Source organism: Chroicocephalus ridibundus, chromosome 2 (assembly GCF_963924245.1).
Source record: "Chroicocephalus ridibundus chromosome 2, bChrRid1.1, whole genome shotgun sequence".
NCBI lineage: Eukaryota > Metazoa > Chordata > Aves > Charadriiformes > Laridae > Chroicocephalus > Chroicocephalus ridibundus.
The window spans coordinates 74,736,584-74,758,707 of NC_086285.1; the positions used below are offsets into that span (position 1 = coordinate 74,736,584).

Below are 22,124 nucleotides of genomic sequence, written 5' to 3' on the forward strand. Positions count from 1 at the left end.
GACACCCAGAAGTCCTAGGGCCACAGACTGTCACAGGCCGGCTTCTCCTGGGGGGAGCGGGTGGCAGCATCCTCACCCCACGCAGCCCAGCGGGCCAGACCCCGTCCCGCCGGGTGTCACAACCCCCACCCCCGGCCGCTGCCGCCCGCCCCCCCCGCCCCGCGTATTAGGGGATGGGAACACCGTCTGCACCTGGGGGTCTCTTTGTTTCCCCGTGGACGCCCCCGGCCACTTGCAGCGCCTCCGTTACCCACTTGGGCTAGTTCAGCCCCCCCGGTGCTTTGTCTTTTGGGGCTGATGCTATTATTATTATTACTACTACTACTACGAGCACACACTCACTGGTAACTTGTCCCCGAGGAAACCTACCGGCCCCCCCGAGGGAGGGGAGGGGGGTGCTCGCCCGTCCCCATGCGGGCGGGCAGAGCTGCCCCCCGCTATGGTTTAGGACTCAGGGAGCGGCGGAGCAGCGAAGCTGGCAGCTGCCGTGTGCCCTGGGAGGGGGTCCCCGGTGGGCGTCGGGGCCGGGCCGGTGGCCGTGGGAGTCGGGTGGCGGGGGGCAGCGCGCAGGCAGCGCGGAGGCAGCGCGCAGGCGCAGGCAGGGAGCACCCAGCTCTTTATGGCCAGGTGAGAGAGTCCCGGCGCAGGTAAGGGGAGGATTTACCCACAGGCATCCCGGGCGGCTGGCTCGCCCTCGCAGTCCATGACCGGCAGGCACCTGGGGATCCGGAGCCTGCAGCCAGGATGTCTATCCTTGCCAAAATGGGGGACTGGCAGGTAAGGCGACCCTCCTGCCCTGTGCCGGGGCGGGGAGGGGGGTATTGTTATTTTGGGACGGGAGGCAGGGCTGGAGCGGGAAAGGTGACGGGCTGCGAGGGAGCGGGGGCAAACGCGATCCCGGGGTTGGCGACTTTTGCGGCTCCCCGTGCTGGTAGCTGCCCCCGGCCGCAACAGGTAGAGAGTGGCGGGCTGGGGCCGGGAGGGGCGAGGGCTGCCCCGCCGCCGCCGGGGGTGTCCCGGCCCGGGGCTGAGCTGCCCGGCAGCGTGGGCCGGCGAAGGGCAGAGTGGGCCGGCGAAGGGCGGCGTGTGCCCGCCCGCCCGCCGTCCCTTTGCCCGGGGCTGGCGGCGCCCGTCCCGCCGGAGGAGCCCTGGGGCTGCCCACGGAGCGCGCCGGGACCCCACGCGGGGCCAGCGCCCTCCGGCGTGGCGTGGGGCCCGCCGCGCTTCGGGAACGGGCAGCGGGGAAGTTGGGGGGACGGGGACTGAAATCTCGCCGTGAGCTGCCACCCGAGCCCGTCCCGTGGTAAAATAACGCTGCCGGCTCCCGCGCCGGCGGTAGACGCGCCCGTGGAAGGCGCTCCCGCGGGGATGGGCTGGAAGGAAAAGCAGCACCCATCAGCGAAAGCGGCCAGGCGTGGGGGAAAGCGCGGCCCGGCGGGGCCTCGCCCAGCCCCGCGGAGCCGGGGGGACCAACCCGCACCAGGGGCGAGAGGACACGCGTGGAGTTGCGGCTGGTCCCGGGGCGGGAGACGCTTGGAAATCCCTGCAGCCTCACGGATCGGGCCGGATCGCGGCGTTTGCCGGCTGATAAAAGGGAAGAGGAACCGTCCCGTTCAAACACCCGGGCTTTTATTACCGAAAACGACCTTTTTTTATTATTATTATTATTTTCCCCAGGACAGTCCAGTTGAAGATGGGAGCCTAGCTTCTTTTTCTGCTCCCAACTTTTCAAAATCTCGCGACCAACTCCTTCTCCGGGCTGCCTTATTTAATTTTTATTTTTTTTAGGGTAGCAGTAAGTCGTCCAAAAAAAATTTTAAAAAGGGAAGAAAATGCAGTAAACAAGTATATTTTTAATTATTTTTACAGTTACAAGTGGCGTCTTTTTATCAGGTCGGCGCGGAGAAGCGACCAAGAGAGGATTTGAAATTTTTTTTATTTTTTGCACTGAAGGCAACTCTTATGTAATCGCACTTACGGGCTATCTGCCTTGAAATCTATTCCCGACTTTTCCTTACTCCCCGGCCCTCCTCGCTCCCGCTCCCCGCCGCTGCGGGCCCCCCCTCCCGCCGGGCCGGGTCGGGTGGACCCGCCGCTGGGGGGGGGCAGCAGCCGCCTCCCGCTGCCCCGGGTTGGGGGGTGTCTCTTCGGGGAAAGCCTCCCCTTTCCTTCCTATCCCCGCACACGGGCCCAGCTGGGCCTTCTGCCCCGGGGCCACGCCTTTGGCCACGGGAGTCCCGGGCGGCCGCGGGTGGGAGGCTGTCCCGGGTCGGGGGCTGTCCCGGCCGGCCCGGCTCCGCCAGGACTGCGCTGAGGGACGATGGGCCCCTTCGTTACCCGCCTCCCCTCCTCTTTTTCTCATTCTCCCCCCCCCCCCCCCCCCCCCCCCCCCCGGAGGCATTAACTAGGCTTAATCTGCCAGCTCCATTTGAACCTCAATGGGAGTAAAAACAACAATTTACTCTCCTGCCACTTGCAGACAAAAGCGCTGGTGAAAAAGAGCATCGGGGGGCGGAGGAGGGGGGAAGGGGAAAGGAGGAGGAGGGGGGGGAAAAAATAATAATCCAATTTTGGTGATGTAGATGTGCGTGTGTGTGAAGGAGCAGGCCCGAGAGCCTGGAGGCGCCTTTGCCACCCTTCCCGGCGTGGGGACGCGTGTGCCGGGTCCCCCGAGGGCCCACGGCGGCTTCCCCCCGCGGAGCGGAGGGGCCCGTTTGCTCCCGGAGGCAATACATTTTCCCCCGGCGTCGGGGGGGAGGGGGGTGGCCTCGGGAGGGTCTCCCAGGCCGACAGGGCAGGTTTTGCGGTTGGCAGAGGGAAGTTTCGGGGAGCGGCAGGGCAGCCAGGTGCTGGCACCCCAACCCCACGCGGGGATGCCCGGCCCCGGGGAACGCTGTGGGGAGGCACGCCGGCCCCACGGAGAGCAGGATGCCTCGCCGTTAGGAGCGGCGCGGGATCAGCGAGACGGGGGGACAAAAAAAAAAAAAAAAAAGAAGAAAACCGGGGAAAACGAAGCCTTTCGGTGGATGGATCAAGGCTGGGCACCCGGGGAAATAAAAGAGGAGAAGGGTGGAAAAGCAACCCCCCCGAGGAGGGGGGGCTGAGAGCTCACTTAGCGGCACATTGTTAAGCAAACGAAGCGCTCCACCTAAGAAAGTACCAAAGTTTTATTATGGTCATTGTTTTGTCCCTTTGCTCAAGCGCTTGCAAAAGACTTTTTGGCTCCTGCTGCATTCACATTACCGCTCGCCCACTTCTATCTGGGAGGTTATGTTGGGTTTGTTTGTGTTTTGGGTTTTTGGGGTTGGGTTTCTTTTAATTATTATTATTTTTGAAGACCAATAGCCAACAGAGCCAAGAGGAACTAAACAGTTTGCAAAAGAAAGGAGCTTTTCAAATATCCACCAAAAAGATCAAATCAAAACCAGAGGGCAACAGAAGCCTCCGCAGACAATAACCTTCGTTAGAACAAGACCCGAGTCTCGTTTCTCCTCGCTTTGGTATCTTTAAACCCTGTGGAAAAAAAAAAGGGGTGGGGGGGGAAGGGGGTGGCTTCATGGCTAGCCCTAAACTCTCTGCAGATGAGGGGACGGTCGCCTCTTTGATTTCGCTGGCCACTTTCCTCCCCTCTGGCAGGCAGAGGCGCGGGGGGAGCGGCGACAGGCAGGCAGGGCCCCGTTGTTCCCCCCCCCGCCCCGCGCCGAGGTTCGGAGGGTTGGAGAAAGGCTTTTTTTTTTTTCTTTTTTTTTTTTTTCTCGCTCGTGGGTCCTTTCTACCTGTGTCCATCGCTGCAGGTTGTTGTGCTGGCGAGCAATTGGGCTGTTGTTGATATGCTAATGAGGCGATTAGGCTGTGGGTAAAGAGCTGGGAAAAGGGAAAAGTTTCCACCATTAGAGGGAGATCTCCGAGCGCGGACGGGAGCGCTGCAGAGCCTCCGCCAGCCGCGCTCCCCACGCCGCCCCGGCACCGCCACCGTAGGGAAAGGCAGGGAGAACCCAATCCTCTCTCTGTCTCACGCCAATCCATGAAAATGCTTTGGAAACTGACGGATAATATCAAGTATGAGGAATGTGAGGTAAGCGCTTCCCCCGGCTGGGGCAGAGCTCTCCGGCCCCGCAGCTGCGAGCATCCCTCCGTCTCTCAATTTCGTTTAGGAAAACTTCTGCTCCTTCGCCAGGCTTTCTTGCGGTCCTGCAGCTGGAGAGGGGCTGGGGTCCTTCCCCGGGAAGTTCGGGGTTTGTGGAAACCCGGCTTTGTTGGAAGTGTGTGAGGAAAGGCAAACAGGATCCAGCAGCAGCCTGGTCTATAGGTAGATCCTTCGTAGATAAGGCTCTGTAGGATGCTACACTCATCCATATGGATGGATGGATGGATGGCTGAATGAATGGACGGATGAATGAATGAATGAATGAAAGGGCAAAGAGACAAAGGGAAGATAATTATTCTTACACGCCAGGTACCCGAGGTATCCCAATAAATTGGCTCAGGACCGACGCTTAAATTCAGCCTTTTCGATGTAGCTGCGGGTTGATTATACCGAGCTGCACAAATTTGCAGGGGTCAGCTGCTGAACAGAAATCACGGGTTTGGGAGCGGTGTTCCCCCAGCCTCCTAATTTTCAGGGCCACACTTCCATTGCTTTGAGCAATAATATTTTAACCGCTTGAAAAAAAAAAAAAATTACAAGCCACCTAATTTGGTTTTGGAGCCGTTCAGCACAGATTGTGTGCGCGCATCTCCCTATGTGTCTGTGTGCATCCGTATTTTTAGCAAGAGGCGAGTGTCTTTTAATCTGACAAAAAGAAGAAGAGGAAAAAAGAAGAGTGATGCCTGGGACCCATGCTTAGTCTCAAACCAACGAATACTATTGCCACCCGTTTCGCAAAAGTTATCTGTGCAGTGCGTTTAAACCGCGCAATAAAGGACTCCACTTTGCAAATGAACGCAGTGATTTGGCCGTGACCCACGCGGGAAGGTCCCCCCAGCCTCGGCGGAGCCTTGCCGACGATGCAAGTCTGGGGCGAAGGGGGGGCCACCCTCCCAATCCGATCCTGCCGCTGCTTTGTGCGATGCTGTAGCTTAGGGAAGGGACCGAGGGACTCGCCAGACTCGCCGCCGACTAAACGATTTGGTGGTTTAGTCCCGGATCGAGGAGTTTGGGATAAAGCTGCCTCCCGGTGCGGGAGCTGAGCTCTTAGATCTACTCGCTGGCGGATGTTTGATTTCTAGGAATGAGGTGTCAGGGGTGGGTTTATTTTATTTTATTTTATTTTATTTTTGGTAAGCCGGAAGAAAATAATATATGTATTCCTCAGCTGGATTTCGGGAGGAAAGCGTGTCTCTCCCCCTGCCTCCCCCCCAGGATCGGTGTTCAAGCGTGCACACGTGCGAGCGTGTGGATTTCATCGCGAATGGCTTTTGTTGCCTTGCGCTAATGGGACTTTGCAGCGAGGTGTTACCAAAGACGGATAGGGACCGGCGGCCGCTCCGCCGGAGCCCGCCGGCTTTTGTGCGGGCGTGTGCGGCTGGCTCCCCGCGTTTTCCTCGGGAGCGAGAGGATGGAAAAGAGGGTGACTGTACCCTGACGGGGATAGGACCTGCCTTTAAAAGACGGGGAATAAGGCGGGGGGGGGGGGAGTGGAATGAAAAGAAAAGCGGAATAAAAGCCCGGCAAGAAGCCGCGCTGCGCGCCCGGGGCCGGGAGGGAGCGGGCGGAGCGCGGAGCCGGGCGCCGGCGGCGCGGAGGCTGCGGCGGGGCAGCGGCGGAGGAGCGGTGCCTGTTTGAGGGAGTTTGTTTGGGAGTTGCACAGCCAGTCCGACGGGTTGCGCCGGAGCCCCGGCTTGTCTGGGCCGGGAGAAGCGCTCGCCTTGCCTTTTTTTTTTTTTTTTTTTTTTTTTTCCCCCGGCTCCCTCGCCCCACCGCGTCCCTCCCGCCCTCCTTCCTTCCCTTCCCTCCCCGCCTCGCCTCGCCGCCTCCTGCATTTTCCCCCCCTGTCTTTTCCCGGATCCTCCGAGAGGGGGGCCGCGGGGAGCCCGGTGGATGCTCCTTGGGCTCCCCAGCCCCCCCGCTCCGGGAGCCCGCTGGCCTCGGCGCTGGGCTCGAACCAGAGGAGGAGGAAGAGGAGGAGGAGGAGGGCTGACACCCAGACGGGGAGACACCCAAAAAAAAAAAACCAAAAAAAAAAAAAACCAACCCCAACTTTCCCAGCCGGTTTCCGGGACGCGGGGCACCGAGGCGAGCCGGCTCGGCGGCGCGGGGCGGCCGCCGCGGGGGCAGCGGCCAGGGGAGCCCCTCGGCGGGGCGCCGTCGAGGCATGGACGGGGCGGCGGCGGCGGCGGGCGGCCCCGCGGAGCCCACCCCGCGGAAAGGCGGCGGCAGCGGCGGCAGCGCGGCCGAGGGCGGCAAGAGCCAAGCGGGCAGCCAGCAGCCGCTCTTCTCCCTGGGCTTTGAGGCCGGCTACGCGCAGCAGCCGCAGCCCGAGGTGCGCCCGCGAAGGACCGCGGGGCTGGGGGCAGCGGGAGGCGGCGGCAAGGGCGGGGGGGGGGAAGGGAGGGGAAGCGAAGGGAAGGGGAGGAAGGGGGGATCCCGCGCCCCCTCCCCTCTCTCTCCTTCTGCCCGTCTCTCCCACCACCCCCCTCCCTCCGCACCCCCCTCCTGGCTCCCACCCTCTCCCTCTCTCCGGATCTCTTTCTCTTTCACTTTTGCATGCCCTGCAACCTTTTAAAATGTTGCCCCTTTCCTGTGATTCGTCAGACGCAGCAGCATGTCCCCCCTCTCTCTCTCCCGCTCCCTCTCTCTCCCTTTTTGTCTCTCTCTCCCTCTCCCTCTCCCCCATCTCTGATTAGATACACTGATTCTTCATTCAATGGACGTCATTTAGAACAGGCTCTGCCTTGAGTTGCCTTCTCGCTTCACGCTCGATTTCCAGCCATTCTTCCCTTATTAAGTATTCGTGTAATATTAATAGTCATGAATATCTGCTATTAGGAGTCTCCAGGAAGGCAGCAGATCTGTTATTAGGAGCTCAAGTGAAGCAGCAGCTAAGTCAAAGGAGAAAAAGAAAGAAAGAGACAGAGGAAAAAAAAAAAAGGATTAAGAAACACACACACACACGCTAAAAACAAAATCAAAAAAAAGGGGGAAAAAAAAGCGCAAAACAAACAAACAAAAAAGGAAAAACAAAAAAAGCAACCAACTTTGGCTCCTCACACCACGCCAGGATAGAGAGCTCGCCTTGGCAACACCCGATGAAGGGCAGCAGAGATCGGTGCAAGTTCTGATGGATTATCGTGGCGCGCCCGCGGTGCAGGAGCAGCCCCGGCGCCCCGGTCCCGCCGCCCGCGCCTAGCGCCGGGTCCGGCCGCGCTCCCTCCGCGCCCGCGCACCGCCCGCACCCGCGGGGCTCCGCCGGGGGCTGCGGCTCCGCCGGTCCCTTTCCTCTGCCTTTTTTTTTTCTTCTTCTTTTTTTTTTTTCTACCTTGACTTGTAACCCCCGACTCTTCGCAGATGTTAGTACACAGTTTTTCGGCTATGGTGAGTTGCTTCACGTTTCTCTCGGAGGGGGTTTGGTATGTGCTGGGTGTTGCTATTGTTGTCGGCGGTGGCGGTCGGGGTTTCGCATCCAGCTTTCCGGAGAGGGTTTTTTTTTTTTTTGCTTTCTTTCATTTTTATAAATTCGGTGGTTTACCTTTTTTTTTTTTTTACGTCCCCTTCTTTCTTTCTTTTTTCTCCCCCCCCCCTTTTATTTTTTATATTTTATTTTTTGGTCTGCTTCGAGCGAACGGCAAAAGGCTTTGCTTGGACCCTACCGCTTCGATTTCTTCACCTTGCCACCTGCAAACGGGATATTTTCAGCTTTCTCGTTTCCCTTTTTTTCGGGATCCTGGCTCTTTCCCTTGAATCCTTCTCTTCCTCCTCCTCTTCCTCCGTGGAGGCCATGCCTTTTTCCCCGGACGTACCTGTGGGCTCCTCTGCCCGGCACCCGGCAGAACCGTGCCGAAACGCCCGGGAGCATTTCGGTAGCCGCTGGCCCCGTCGGTGCGGCGGGGCTCGGGGCGATGCTCCCCCCCTCCTGCCCGGCGCATTCCTCCGCTTCCCCGGCGCCCCGGCGGCCCCCTCCGCTCCCAAATCGCTCGGCCTGGCACCGGGAGGGCTCTCCCCGTAGGCGGGGGACTGTGTCAGTGTCTTCGCCCCGAAACCTTTGTAAAACTCGCGGGGGGAACGGACGGTTTGTTTTAGAGCCTGTTTCGGCGTCTTCTGGTAACAAAATGGCAGTGGGCTTGGATTTTCCAGGGTTTTCTCAGGATGCGTTATCAGTAATCCCAGCGCCGGTATTTGTCTCGGTTCTGTCCAGGGCCAGAGGGAGGATTTTTGGGTCGTGATAGAATTATTATTTTTATAATGCCCACTTATGAATTAATCTTTTTATTTGCGGGAAATACCTGCTCCTGAAATGCCGGGGCGCGATCTGTTGGGAATCCACGTTGTATCGCCGCAATGTTTTATTAATTATTATAAACAATCCTGTTATAATTATTGCTATTATTGCTGTTATCATTATTGCCGTTATTCTTATTATTTAAAAAGCGAGACTGCCTCTTAATTGTGTGCGAAGGGAAACTAGAGGCAGAGAAACCCCCAGACCTGCTCTTCTCCGCCTCGGAGCGGACGAATTGCCCATCTTTGCCCGATAGGTGAAATTCTCAAGCCGATTTTGAGGAGAAACAGTTTGATTTTATCTTTGTTTTTCTTTTCTCCCCCCCTCCTCCTTCTCCTTCTCCCTCCCCCTCCCCCCCCCCCCCCTCCCCTCGCTGTCGTTCCCCCCCCACCCCCCCTCTCCACCTCAGGAGCGCCACGACAGTACCAGCAACGGGACAGCCCGGCTACCCCAGTTGGGGACCGTGGGTCAGTCTCCCTACACCAGCGCCCCGCCGCTCTCCCACACCCCCAACGCCGACTTCCAGCCCCCCTACTTCCCCCCGCCTTACCAACCCATCTACCCCCAGTCTCAGGACCCCTACTCCCACGTCAACGACCCCTACAGCCTCAACCCCCTCCATGCCCAGCCGCAGCCCCAACACCCAGGATGGCCGGGACAGAGGCAGAGCCAGGAGACGGGGCTACTCCACACGCACCGGGGGTTGCCCCACCAGCTCTCGGGGCTGGACCCACGCAGGGACTACCGGCGGCACGACGACCTGCTGCACGCCCCCCACGGGCTGGGCTCGGGGCTGGCCGACTTGCCCCTCCACTCCATCCCACACGCCATCGAGGACGTGCCGGTAAGCAAAAGGGGCTCCCCCCGGGGGCCCGCTCGCCCCTCTCCCCCCCGTCCCCATCCCCGCGGGAGACGAACTTCACGGGGAGGAAGGGGGACACCCCCCTCCCCCCCCCCAAAAAAAAGGGGGAGGGAAGAAAAGACACCCCCCTCCCCAGGGAAAGGCGAAGACCCCACCTAGAACAATAGGTTCTCGCAGCCCATCCCTGCGCGACGCCTCCCCGCTAACGCGCCCGCTAAAATATAAATAAATCAAATTACTGTCATCGTTAACAATATCTTTCCTTCTCAATGACAATAAGCTGTTACGATTGGAAGAATATATAATATCACCACAGGGCCGTGCATTTGGGGATTTCTCGCTGCCTTGGGAAAAACACGAGTCTGAAACGCGAGATCTCATTAAATGTCCTCCCAGGCAAACGTAAAGGGGGAAGGAAAAAAGAAAAAAAAAGAAAAAGTGGGTGAAAGTGGCCTAAGACGGAAAAATCGGTTTCCCGTGATTACAGAATTGGCATATGGGATAACGAAATCCGAAGTTGTAAGAGGATAGGGGCAGATCCTCTTCTCTAAAGGAATTAATTGACAAATCAGGGAAGAGGTATATTAAAACACTGCCTTCTTCTTTTAGCAGCGGTGCAAAGGGATGACCTCATAAATCATTAGCTATAGGTTATCAAATTCGAGCCAGACCTGCTACACCCTATATTAAATTAAATGTTGGGAGCCTATTGGAGGATGCGTTATTTGGGGGACCTAATTCTGTTATCGATAAATACAGATTAAAAAAATGATTTCTAATTAAGCATGACATTAGCGCACGGGCTATTTACAAAGCAAGCCAGGGCTATTGTTCAGTTAGGAAAGTGGCCTTATGCAATGCGATAGGCTGTGATCAAAGTTCATCTTTCTGGGTTTCTCCACGAAAATGGAATTAGAACATGCCAATAAATTTATTAAAGCCTACAGTGCTCGTGCGGAGGGACTGAAGCTGCTCGATTTGCAGGAGGAAAGAGGAGGAGGGAACTGTGGTATCTGGATGTGATTTTTGCTGAAATGCCATCCCAAATTACAGGATCAAATATTACAACAATATATTCGCTGACAGTTTAATGAGTACAGTTTCGTGTTGCAAGGATAATGTTCAGATGAACTTACCTATTTTTGGGGGTCATTTTGAAATCTTTTGTAAATTATACTCGGGAAAAATAGTGAATTTATTACAGCCCTCATCTGGCTAAATTAGCCACAGAAAATCGCTGGTTATGTTTAGCAGTTTTGCAATAAACGCATACGTTTCCCAAAGTGGAGGATTTAGTAACCAATTTGGATCCGTTAAAAGCAGGTCGATTCTTTAAACTTGATATAAAATAACATGGAGGCAATAGTAAGAATAAACTTAATTTGTTGACTGCAAGCCTCTGATTGCTGTAGGAAGAACATGACCTAAAATGTTCCCTCGAATTCTCCTTCTCCTCAATGGTGCTCCGTGGCAGTGGGCTCATTCGGGAAGCCTCCTCTGCAGATATTTTAAGTACAAATCATTTGATTTGCCTTTCAGGGATCTATGAATTAATAGCATTGCTGTACTTCGTGAAAACCAAATGCCATCTGGTTTAAATCCTTAAACCAGCCCAGCCAATTTTTTTTTTTTCTCTGCAAAACTGAATCAGCAGGCTGCATGAAGGAAAGCATAAAAATAAGAGGATGTATCTTTCAGGAGTATTTTATCTAGTTATTTAAAAAAAATCCTTTATAGAAATGTGGGTCAGGAAAGGGTCGGTTTTTAATTTTTCCGTTGCTGCAACAGTTAACCTTTAATAAAAAAGACCGCTAAATATTTAAGAAAATCAAATAGACGGTGAAAATTATTTAATCATAAATATCTCTGTGGGATTTTAAACTTAACAGTCCTCCCTGTATGGAATATGTGTAGAAATAACACAAATAAAAGTATTATGCCACACTACATTTACTTTATGGGTTTAGGGTGCATGCATAAAGGGATCATATTTCCCCATATAGTTAAAACACAAGAACTGCAGCAGTAGTCATTTCTGAACATTTCTCAATTTAATTATACTTAAATCCAGAAGCACTTTAGGCAAGTTACAAATGAGAGCATTGAGTATAATAAAACCTGTAATAAAGCAACTTAGTACCATCCACCCGGAATCATTGAGATCAGGCACAATTAACAGGAGCATAAATCCAAGACAGAATGGAAAATGTTAGAATCAGTATTATTGTTGGACAAAGACTAGAGAAGGAAGTAATAGTTTTTTAAATGGTAATGCCTGGGTTTTGTAACGATTGCGAAATCTTCTATCTCAGCAGCACTGGTGTTAATTTGTAAACACAGCCAGACATTATATTGCCTGTCAGTTTTTGGAATTAGAAAACATGATTTCATTTGACTTTCTAATCACGTCGTGACTCCGCCGCGCGAACCCCAGCTGTAGCCGCGACCGCGGAACCTGCGAGGGGACAATAGTGGGGGGAGCCCGGGGGTGCGTGGGGCCGCGTGGGACACCCCCCCCCCCGCCATCCCCATCCCCGGCACCGCACCGGTCCCCGCTCCCGTCCCCGCTCCTTTGTGCTTTCCCTCCCGCGGGCACGGGAGTGGGGAAGGGCCGGGCCGGGGCCGATTCCCGGGGAGGAGGAAAGGGGAAGGGGGGATTCGGAGGGAACCCGCAGGAGCTGCTGGCCGCTTGGGTGTTGGGCTCGGCCGGGCAAGCCCCGGGGGTGTGGGGGTGATTTGATTTTTTTTTTTTTTTTCTATTTCTTGGGGAACGGAGGAAGAGCGGGGAGGGATGCAGCATTCCTCCCGATGAAGGAAATCCCCCCTAAATCCCTTCTCCCGCCGAAGGATGTGTTCGTTTCCCTCCCTGCACCGTTCTCGGGGAAGGGGGGAAACACACACAACTTCTCCCGCACTCCAGCCCTCCCCGCCTTTTGTTGTGGTTGTGCGTTTACATCCCTGCCTGTTCCTTTTGTTGCAGCACGTAGAAGACCCCGGTATTAACATCCCAGATCAAACTGTAATTAAGAAAGGTAAGCCGTTTCCTTGCGCATACCAAACGTGTCGTCACAGGCTGGGGACTACTTGCAGGGAGGACTTACCCGGCCTCCCCCCAACACCCCACCCCCACCCCCGGTCCCCCGGCCCTGGGCTCCTTCCTCTGGCACGTAACTGTTGGCCAAAAGGTTGGAGGCAGGGAAAAGAAAACGGGCGATGCGGCTTGAAATCCGCCCTCTTAAATGGCCACGTTTGCCGGGTATTTTAATTATTGTTGTCGTTAACGAGGAAAAATGTTAGCAGATGATCTAGAAAATCCGAGCCGGTACTTGAGTGCATTAGCGAGCAATTCGGTTTCATGGTTTGCCCCGTGGATCCGGCTGAGCGGCGGGGTTTAATCGTTGTCGGTAAACTGGGCTGTGAAAAGAGAAAACGTTGTTCCTCCTTCTTCGGGTTTTCTTATTTAAATCACGGCGGTGATGAGCCGGGTTGTTGGCGAACAAGGGGCGAGCTTCTGCAAACTGATGTCTGTCCTTCGGAGCGGTTTGGGTTTCGTTGGCTTTGTGCGCTTGCTTCGCTTGGAACGGAATTGCTCAGAAGCCTGGTCCCCAAAATCGTGCAAAATATTTACGGCGCGTTTCCGCTCAATTTTTCTTCTCCCGTCTTTCTTCGGACGGCCGAAGGATTGGGAAAGGTGGCACCCGGGCAGTTTGCAAAGGAAGTTGTCGGTGTAAAGCGGCTGGTTTGCGTTTGGATCCTGCGTAGGGAGCTGCTGCTGGAGTTAAAACTGGCGGGGCTGCAGGCGTAGCTGACTGGTACCCGCGCCGAGGGGTGCCACGGTTGTCCAGCCGCCGGGAATTTGGGTCCCCCGGCTGCCACCGGTGCTGAACAGAGCCGCTCTCCTCTCTAACCTCAATGGCTGTACAGCCAGCCAGCTCAAAGTTTCATCCTCCCCCCCCCCGTCTGTGGAGCCTTTGTCACGTCAAATTAGATGTGCAAGGGATAAATCTTAAGAGATGCTCTTTCCAAGTCGACATGATAATTGGCTCTTTTATTAGTAATCTCAAGAGTTCGTTTAACTCCTGTTGTATCTATTAGCCTTCCCAGAGCTATTAATGTCACAAGCGATCTATCCAAAATGCAGAGAGCCCCCTGCTCGGTCGGGCTGCGGGGCAGGGTGGAGGAGACGGGGAAGGCGACCGCACGCCGGGGCGGCGAGGCCCGGTCGGGGACCGTAAGCCGAATGGTGGCTCTGTCCCGGTACCTCCCCGCCGGCCACCACTGCCCGCCCGGGGGAGGAAGGGACCGGGTTTTATTTTGGGGGGCGATGGGATGCTCGGGTGCTGGCTCCCGTCGCCGGGGGCACACGCGTGGCGGCTCCTCGCCCCGTTACGGGTTTTTCCCACGCCGAAAGTTGTGCGCTGGGCGGGCAACCGGGATGGGGGGGGCGGGCAACCGGGGCGGGGAGGGGAGTGGGGTGGGGGGAATCGAGCGCCCACCTCGGGGCTGGTGGCGGCGCTCCCCGGGGCGCTGCCCGCCCTCCGCCGTGCCCGTTGCGGGCCGGCCTTGCCCGTGACGTCTTAACGCGGCCGGTGATGACGTCCTTTTAACAAACCGCCATCAACACCCCCCCAACCCCCGCCCCCGACGGCGTGTGCCCGCTCCGGGCTGGGGGGGGGGGGAAGGGAGTGTTAGAGGGGGGAGACCGGGTTATGTTTAAATTTCTTTGCTGGGGTTGGAGGGTTGCCCCGCTGCCTCCCTTCTCCCTCCGTCGAGCAGAGGGGTGCCCCCGCCGGCCGCCCTGCCCTCGCCCGACCCCGGTCCCCCGTCCCCCCTGCAGGCGGTGCGGGGCCGGGGCTGGCCAGTGATGGCGGACACCCCCCCCCATCCTTCCCCGTCCCTCCCCGCTCCTCCTCACCCTCACCTCCCTGCTCCTCCCTCCCTGCAGGCCCCGTGTCCCTCTCCAAGTCTAACAACAACGCCGTCTCCTCCATCCCCATCAACAAGGACGCGCTCTTCGGCGGGGTGGTGAACCCCAACGAGGTCTTCTGCTCGGTGCCGGGCCGCCTCTCGCTGCTCAGCTCCACCTCCAAGTACAAGGTCACGGTGGCGGAAGTGCAGCGGCGCCTCTCGCCGCCCGAGTGCCTCAACGCCTCCCTGCTGGGCGGAGTGCTGCGGAGGTGAGAGAGGGGCGGGGGGGAAGGCGGGGTGATGGCGGCGGCGAATAACGCCCGCTTGCCGCCGGGCCGGGCCTGGCGGGATGGAGGGAAGAGGAGGAGGATGAGGAAGGCCCAGGCGGCGGAGCGGGGGCCGGGGGGTGGGGGGGGGCGGGGGCCGCCGCTAGGGGGCGGGCCGCGCTGCCAGGCGGTGTGTGTGGGGGGGGCGCTGTAACTATGGCAATGCGCAGCCTTGCGTGGCCCCCCCCCCCTCCACCGAAGGCCTAGCGCCGCCCTGTCGGTGTGTCCGTCCGCCGGTGTGTCCCCCCCCGACCCGTGTCACACCGTCCCTTCACGGCGATGAACCCCCTTCCCCCCCACCACCACCCCCGCACACCCACCGGGAGGGGGGAGGTTACCAGTGGGCGCCCACCCTGCTGCCCCTGGGCCTCACCCAGGCAATTAGGCAGCGCCCGGGCAGGGAGTAACACCCAGCGTTAATTAAAACGGCTCCCACCTCTTCAGCCCGGCTCTGCCGAAAAGCCACAGATGGGCCAGGCAGGGATCAGTGTGAGGGCTGGGGTGCTCCGGGTGGGGGGGTCAGGGGGGCTGCCCACCTTTACAAATCCATCTCCCCCATGACGCCTGGGAGCGCTGTCTGGGGGCTGTGGGGAGAAGCTCCCACACACACAGCTTCATGGCACCTTGGGAGCTCAGGTGGCACCTCAGGGGTCCAGCTTTGGCCACAACATGGCCTAAACTGCCCGCCGTCCCGGGGGCTGATCTGGACCTTAGTAAGAGCCCCCATTCCCTAGACACGGAGCCATCCAAAGCCCCATCCCTATGTCTGAGACTCAGCAACACCCGCTCTTCAGCCCCACAAACATGTCCCCCTCCCCCCAAAAAAAACCCCTTTAACTCCCCATCCATGGGAAGGCAATGTGTCAGGGTGATCCGTGGGTGGGAGCCACAGTGGGAGCATGTGTCCCCCGCCAGCCCCGTGTCTCAATGCCTTTTTTTTTGTGCGGGGCAGGGCGAAGTCTAAAAACGGAGGGAGATCTCTGAGGGAGAAACTGGACAAAATAGGATTAAACCTGCCGGCCGGGAGGCGTAAAGCTGCTAACGTTACCTTGCTCACGTCGCTGGTGGAGGGTAAGTGACTCAAGGAGCCTTTGGATAATGTGCCTGTTGCTTTTGCCTAACGGCAGAAAAGTTGGTTTTGGGTTGGTTTGGTTTTTTTTTTCCCCTGAGTCGGTGCTGCTTTGTTGGAAATTGGAAGGGCGTTATTTTCTATGCCTCGGAAAAAAATGTTAATTGGGTGCCTTTGCCTTTCATTTTAACCTGAAACGGACTTGGTGAGTCCTGCAGACTCAGCATTGCATTCCACCATTTATTTGCTTTTAAGTCTCTGAACTAAACGTTTTCAGGGCCCCATCTTGCTCCCTCGTTCAAGTGAATAATCCCTCCCCAGAGTAAGTGGATCTCAGTGGGAGCAGCACAGGGAAGATCCCTGCCAACAGGGGCTGTGGGCTCAGCCCCGTAAGTGACCCCCGAGTGTTGAGTTGGAAGTTACGGGGAGCAGAACCTTTAACACTTCACTGCCGTCCTTCTGCCACAGGTGGACAGCCAAGCAATTTTAAATGTCAGAAACTGCAGCTACTTTAAGTTTGTTCTCCCTCCCGGCCCGTAGCCACATAACAGTAAATCATTTAAGTTTTCTGACATCTGCATTTGAGAAATGCGTGACCATTACTTCCTGAATTAATTTGGGAATCCTTGACCTCAGCCATGAATTAATGGTGTCCTGAAAGCCTCAAAGTTGCACCACCGCCACCCCCCGCTCCCTTTTGGTTCTCATTTTCAGAGCATATGTTCCCTTGGCTATATTGTTCTTCTCCAACTTTGCTCTGGCCAGAAAAGTTGCGACTCACTTTTCATGCCCTGAGATGTCCTACGCTGTCAGAACGGGGAGGTGGGAAAGTCAAGAGTTAGCAGTCATTTACTTTTGAAGCCGTTGCTGCCTCAGACCGATTTGGGCACAAAGTAAACCCAAGGCCAGCAAATAGATCTCCCTTCCTTTCCCCTCGCTTATGGGTTCAACAACATTTTAGACCGGTTCAGTCTGCAAAGCACTTTCAGGCTCAGCTCGGGCCGCACAGGTTTAGCCTGAGTTTGGTCGTGTAGGAGGGAATTTGTTGCTTTGTTTTGTTGTCACTTTGCATTCTGCGAGAAGTGTTTCATGTTCAAAGGGACAAGGAAAGAAGCGTTGTGCAATGCCGGGCTTCTTTTTTTTTTTTTTTTTTTAAAAAAACATTGGGATTAGTGGCCGCACTATATTTATACGGTGTGAAAATTTACTCTGTCTTCATGTTTTTGAAAAGGCTGCTGCAAGTGCATCGACAGGCTGTAGTAAAAAATCGAAAGGGGAAAACTTGTAAAAAGTCTAGATTTGGTAGATGCTAAACATTATTTGTGATGTTAATGAATATGGAGAAGGTTTTATGGTAATCTATTGTTCTGTTTGGATTTCACATACAATGGCTTTAAAAGAATGATTTTTAAAAACAACACAAAACAAAACCAGAGGCCCAATCTCCAGATAATTTAGCGATGGTGGCTAATTTTGGGGGTGGGGATGATAGTGTAAACATTGCTGGGGCTTTTGAGTCCTGTAGCGATGAGGCAGTTTCTAGAGTACTGTTATTGTTTATGATCCGCTCCATTTTATGGAAACAAGCTCACTGGACTGAGGCTTTGAAGCTCTAATTGGCGCATGCGTTCTTCCGGAGCTAGAGCTAATGGCAGGAAGCCCTGCAGTAAAAACCAACTGGTTCAGGAAATTAAAACCAAAGATTTGAAAATCAACAAAACAGACAGACTCGGTGGAATGACCTTAAAATTCTCATGGTTAATCGTTTGGGGGTGAACATATAATTATATGCGATCAAGTTAAATTTTAAACACTTAGCTGTTTAATGCATTTTATTTAGAAGAGCTCTAGGAGTAATTATGATCAATATTAATCATTGATGCATTGCAAAAGAATACAGAGAGGTGGCTGAGGCAAAGAAACATTTCCAGAGTAAATAGCTGTGAATGAAATGTATGTAAACGGCTGCGTATAGGTATGGATATGTAAATCTAAGCTCACATTCTAGGTGGATGGAGCCTGCCTGTCTAAAAGTATCTGTTAGTCAATGTAAACTTTAAAAAATTCTTATGCGAGATTTCACTTGTAACGATTGTCATGAAAATACACATTGCATTGCCCTCGACTGAAGCAAAGAAAACTCCTGCAAGATAAGATGCAATTAGCATTTCTTACCCTGCCTTTTTCAAAGAAAGAAAGAAAAAAAAGTCCAAGCCTTTTAGAAGAAAAGCCCAAGTAGAATGTTAGTGCTTTTTTTTTTTCCTAATGGATTTTTGCCTCTGTGCGATGTGTACTGATGAGCTGTGTGTTTCCCTCTCATCCCCACCCGTGCCTCCCTTTTCAGGAGAAGCAGTACATCTAGCTAGAGATTTTGGGTACGTTTGTGAGACAGAATTTCCTGCCAAAGCAGTAGCTGAATTTCTCAACCGACAACATTCCGATCCAAACGAGCAAGTCACAAGAAAAAACATGCTTCTAGCTACAAAGTAAGACATTTACCTTTCTGGCATGTTGCTCAGAAGTGAGGGGAGGGCGACGAACCCGGGTTTGGGGCTTTTATTTGTGAGCGTTTGCCACATCGCCAGTGGCTGATGGTTTTGCAAATTCTAAGGGGGTGTATTTGCCCTCCTGCTAGAGGAGAACTCTATAACCCAGCTTGGTTTCCATCAAGTCAGTTCGTGCAGATTACCTTGAAAGCGAGTCGTGAAAATTGTGGGTGGATGTTTAGTTAAAGAAAAAGGAGTAATTCTTCAGAGCAAAACATTTTCCGGGCCTTTTCACTTAGCTTATCAGTTTAGGTAGAAGGGGAAGGCTTCCCATTGACAGTAAAATAAAACTGGCACATTAAACTGATTTCAGTTCATTAAAATCTGCAGTGTTTTTTTCTGCCTAAGCAGCTCTGTTACTTAGTGAATATAGGGATATTAAAAATATATTTTAAATGGCAATCTGTACGCAGTTAAAATGCTAGCAGAGTTTATCATTGGTGGGGCTGCCTAGACTTCCAGGTGGTGCGTGAAAAGAAAATGATTGTTTTGATATGTTTGCTGGAAATTAAAAGGGTTGTTTAGTAGCCCTTAATTACCAATGGAGGTGTCACCAAAGGGCACAGTGCCAGAGGGCGCAGGCAGAAGATGGGAGCCGCTTTATGGCTGGAAGACATTAATGTGGGTTTTAGAATACGAACTGTTTCAACACGCCTCTGAGCTCTCTTGCTATAAGGTGTGTTATTTCCCCAACCGTTGGTGCAGTGAGTGGATGATATAACCTAACTTCTGCTCCGTGCCCTCATATCCTCTCTTCCCACCTCCCTGGAAGGAAATTTCCAGACCCCGGTTAGCGTCAGCCTTCCCCTCTGTGGGAAGGTCCCTTTGGATTTGGAGATGGAGGTGTACATATATAAATATTTCAGAATACCCTAATTTAAAGCCTCGGTTCCCCTTCTCAGCCCTCGCTCCTTCTTCCTGACGCACGGGCGTGTTTGAGCCTTGTGAAGGAAGAGGCCAGCACCTCTCTTCAGTTCCCAAAAAAAAATAAGATCTTCCGAGACATGTATAAATCCCTGAACCTCCCTTTGCATATTGCACCCCATCTATTCCCTTCCGCCTCGCTGGGGAACTTTAAACCACCTGGCTGCTCCAAAAATCCATCGGGGGCTGGGATGTGTGGTTGGGGGGGGGTTGTGCTATGGGGGTAGGTGGGAGGCGTGTGACTGCGTGTCTCTGTGTGTGCCTGTTATTTGTCCGTGCGTTGGCTCAGGCCGGGGCATGATGTGTGTGCGCGCAGTGGTGTGTGCAGGGGAGGTGAAGGGAGAGAGGGTTGTGCGTGCTGGGGAAGGGTGAGAATTAGGGGGAAGGATGCGTAGACGGAAGGGGGAGGCGAGAGAGCGCGCGTGTGTGTGTGTGTGCACTCGTGGGCAGCAGCCCCCTTGATCCTGGGGGCACATGTTAGCTAGCAGGGAGCGTGCACAGGCTTTGCCGCCGCCAGTGATGGTTCATTTCTCTCCCTCTCTCTTCCCTTCCCTCCCTCCCTCCCTCTGTCTCTCTGCTCCATTTGTGCTACAGACAGATCTGTAAAGAGTTCACCGACCTGCTGGCTCAGGACCGATCTCCCCTGGGGAACTCGCGGCCCAACCCCATTTTGGAGCCGGGCATCCAGAGCTGCCTGACCCACTTCAACCTCATCTCGCACGGCTTCGGGAGCCCGGCGGTGTGCGCTGCCGTCACCGCCCTGCAGAACTATCTCACCGAGGCGCTCAAGGCCATGGACAAAATGTACCTCAGCAACAATCCCAACAGCCACACAGACAACAGCACCAAAAGCGGCGACAAAGAGGAGAAGCACCGAAAGTGAGGATCACCCCCCCCACACACTCTCCCTTCCCGCTCATAACCCATCGATCTGTTCATCTCCCTCCTCCCTCTCCCCTGCACCCAGCACCCCAGGCTACAGCAACAGAATGAGCGTCCTCCTGCCAATCCTGTTCTCTGACTCTGCAGGACTGCTCTGCCCCTCTCCCCACACCCCTTCCCAGCATCCACATTTCCATTTGCTCCCTCTTAACTCCCCCCCCTCCGCCAGCCACCATCCCCTCCTTCCCTCTCCCCGCTGCCACCATCGTTTTACCCCAGTTTGGAGCCTAAGAGAACAGAACAGGGGGACGGAGCCAGCAAAGAAAAAAAGTTCTGTCTTGAGTTTGTGAACTTTTTTTTTAAAATAAAACAAAAGGAGGAAAAAAAAACAAACACAAAAACATAACAAAAAAGAAAAGGACTTTTTTTTTCTAAAAAAATATAAAAAATAAAAAAAAAAACCAAAAAGAAATAAATAATACTTAAAAAATTCTATGAGCTTCACCGGACTGAATCACCACCTTCCCTTACATAAACTTCAGTTAAGATTGTAGCCATATTAAAAATGAAAAAAAGCGAAAAAAGTACAACAGCAACAGCAAACAAACAAAAGGCAAAAAGGACTGATGACATTTTATCAGTATTGTGAATAAACTTGAACACAAAACACAAGCAGTTCCATGTCATATCTTCAGTTGTAGAACTTTTTCCTGTCCAAGGTAAAGCGACCAACTTGAACTTTCTATTGCAACACGATTCACGGTTATTATATAAGGGAATCAGTGTTCATGTATGTATATATTTATTTATGTGTAATTTAATGGGAATTGTAAATATGGTGAGTCTGTTTTAAGCCTTTTTTTATTTATCTGGTGATCTCGTTTACCTCTTGTTTAGTGGGTTTTAAATCTTCCCCTCTTAGTTCATCATGTGGTTCATGGTACTTATTTAGATATCAGAGGTTTTTTGGGGGTTTTTCTCTGGGATTCATCATTTTTAGCCCTGTTGTAGCATGTTAAAGGCGACAATGAAGCAGCTGAACAAATAAAAAACCATGAATTTTTATATATAATTAGTATGACATTTAGTTTCTCATTGAAGATAAAATAAAGTGATGTTGGACCCTGGCAAGGTTTTTAAACATGTTAGTGGTTTTACAACCCTTATGTGTTGTGGAAAATGAAAGAAGTTATTTTCATCCACTGTCCTTCTCCCGAAAGCACCATCAGAGCAATAAATTAATATTGTCTTTTAAAACAAGATTTAGCTTTTCTTTCCTTTTTCCCCCCCTCTTTTTTTTTCTTTCTCCCTTTCTTTTGTTTTTCTCCTTTTTTCTTTTTTTTTTTTTTTCTTTTATTCCAAAGAACTTCAAACATTCGGGACCACCTGGTATCCTGTATTTCCACTGGCCATATTGGAAGCAGTTATAGTTGTATTGTATTGAGTTGTGCCGGCAGTAGTTTCCATGCCTGTCAATGTATCATAGTCCTTTGTTGCCCAGATAAATAAATATTTGATACGCTTTATGTCGATTTTTTTATTCAGTGGCTGTCTTTACCCAGGCGTATTTTTGTTCTTGGCAGTATTTTTTATTCAGTATGGTTACAGTAATTGAGTTTAACTCTCCCTTGACAATTGCTCCTTGCAATAAGCAGCTGAACCCATTGTTTCCCTCAAGTATAATAAAAACTTACTTTCAACTTGGAGTTCAGAGCAGGGTATCATTTAGATATTCCACTGAGTCTGTATTCAGACAAATGACACAATAAAGCACAATGTATTCTTTTGGATAAAAAATTGTCTGTACTACTAACAAAATGACACACTATCTTTTCTTTAACCAAAACATAATTTTATTTAAAAAATAAAGTTTTATTTTATTTATGTTGACCTCTAGGTTTTTATTTACGTTTATATATAGCTTGCAGACTTATAAGCCTATAAAATTTTGTACATGTAGTTGTCTTAACGGAGAGCAGAGATTAAAAAACCCCATTATCTCGAGAAGGACATTTTTAAAAAAATCATTACCGAGCACATACCGAAAATTAGGTGCTGTGAAAAAAATGATATACTGGTGAATCAGAGCCGGGTGCTCCCTCCCCCTCAAGAAAAAAGAAAAGCTCCGTAGTCAATGCCAACAAAATCATCTCACGGTTGTGAACTTTA

General features: G+C 53.1%; 1 protein-coding gene across 4 annotated transcripts; it reads left to right on the plus strand.

Annotated features, from left to right (window-relative positions):
* The first annotated feature begins 659 nt into the window (after positions 1-659).
* TFAP2A (transcription factor AP-2 alpha) lies at positions 660-21,481 on the plus strand. Of its 4 annotated transcripts, none has more exons than XM_063325927.1 (7): positions 660-777; positions 8,848-9,282; positions 12,281-12,332; positions 14,246-14,477; positions 15,487-15,605; positions 17,948-18,089; positions 19,668-21,481. In XM_063325927.1, exons 1-7 carry the CDS (start codon positions 745-747, stop codon positions 19,954-19,956), a joined length of 1,302 nt encoding a protein of 433 aa, XP_063181997.1. In that variant the 5' UTR covers positions 660-744; the 3' UTR covers positions 19,957-21,481. The 4 variants fall into 4 exon arrangements, with proteins under 4 accessions (XP_063181997.1, XP_063181995.1, XP_063181999.1 ...); XM_063325925.1 differs by lacking the exon at positions 660-777 and adding an exon at positions 3,914-4,075; XM_063325928.1 differs by lacking the exon at positions 660-777 and adding an exon at positions 6,662-7,534.
* The last annotated feature ends 643 nt before the right edge of the window (positions 21,482-22,124 follow it).

Bases quoted from the DNA above. Each gene is read 5' to 3' on its own strand.
- TFAP2A (XM_063325925.1), top strand. From the start codon at position 4,025: ATGAAAATGCTTTGGAAACTGACGGATAATATCAAGTATGAGGAATGT. The intron at 15,606-17,947 runs GTAAGTGACTCA...CTCCCTTTTCAG, and splicing joins GCTCACGTCGCTGGTGGAGG to GAGAAGCAGTACATCTAGCT. The intron at 18,090-19,667 runs GTAAGACATTTA...TTTGTGCTACAG, and splicing joins AACATGCTTCTAGCTACAAA to ACAGATCTGTAAAGAGTTCA.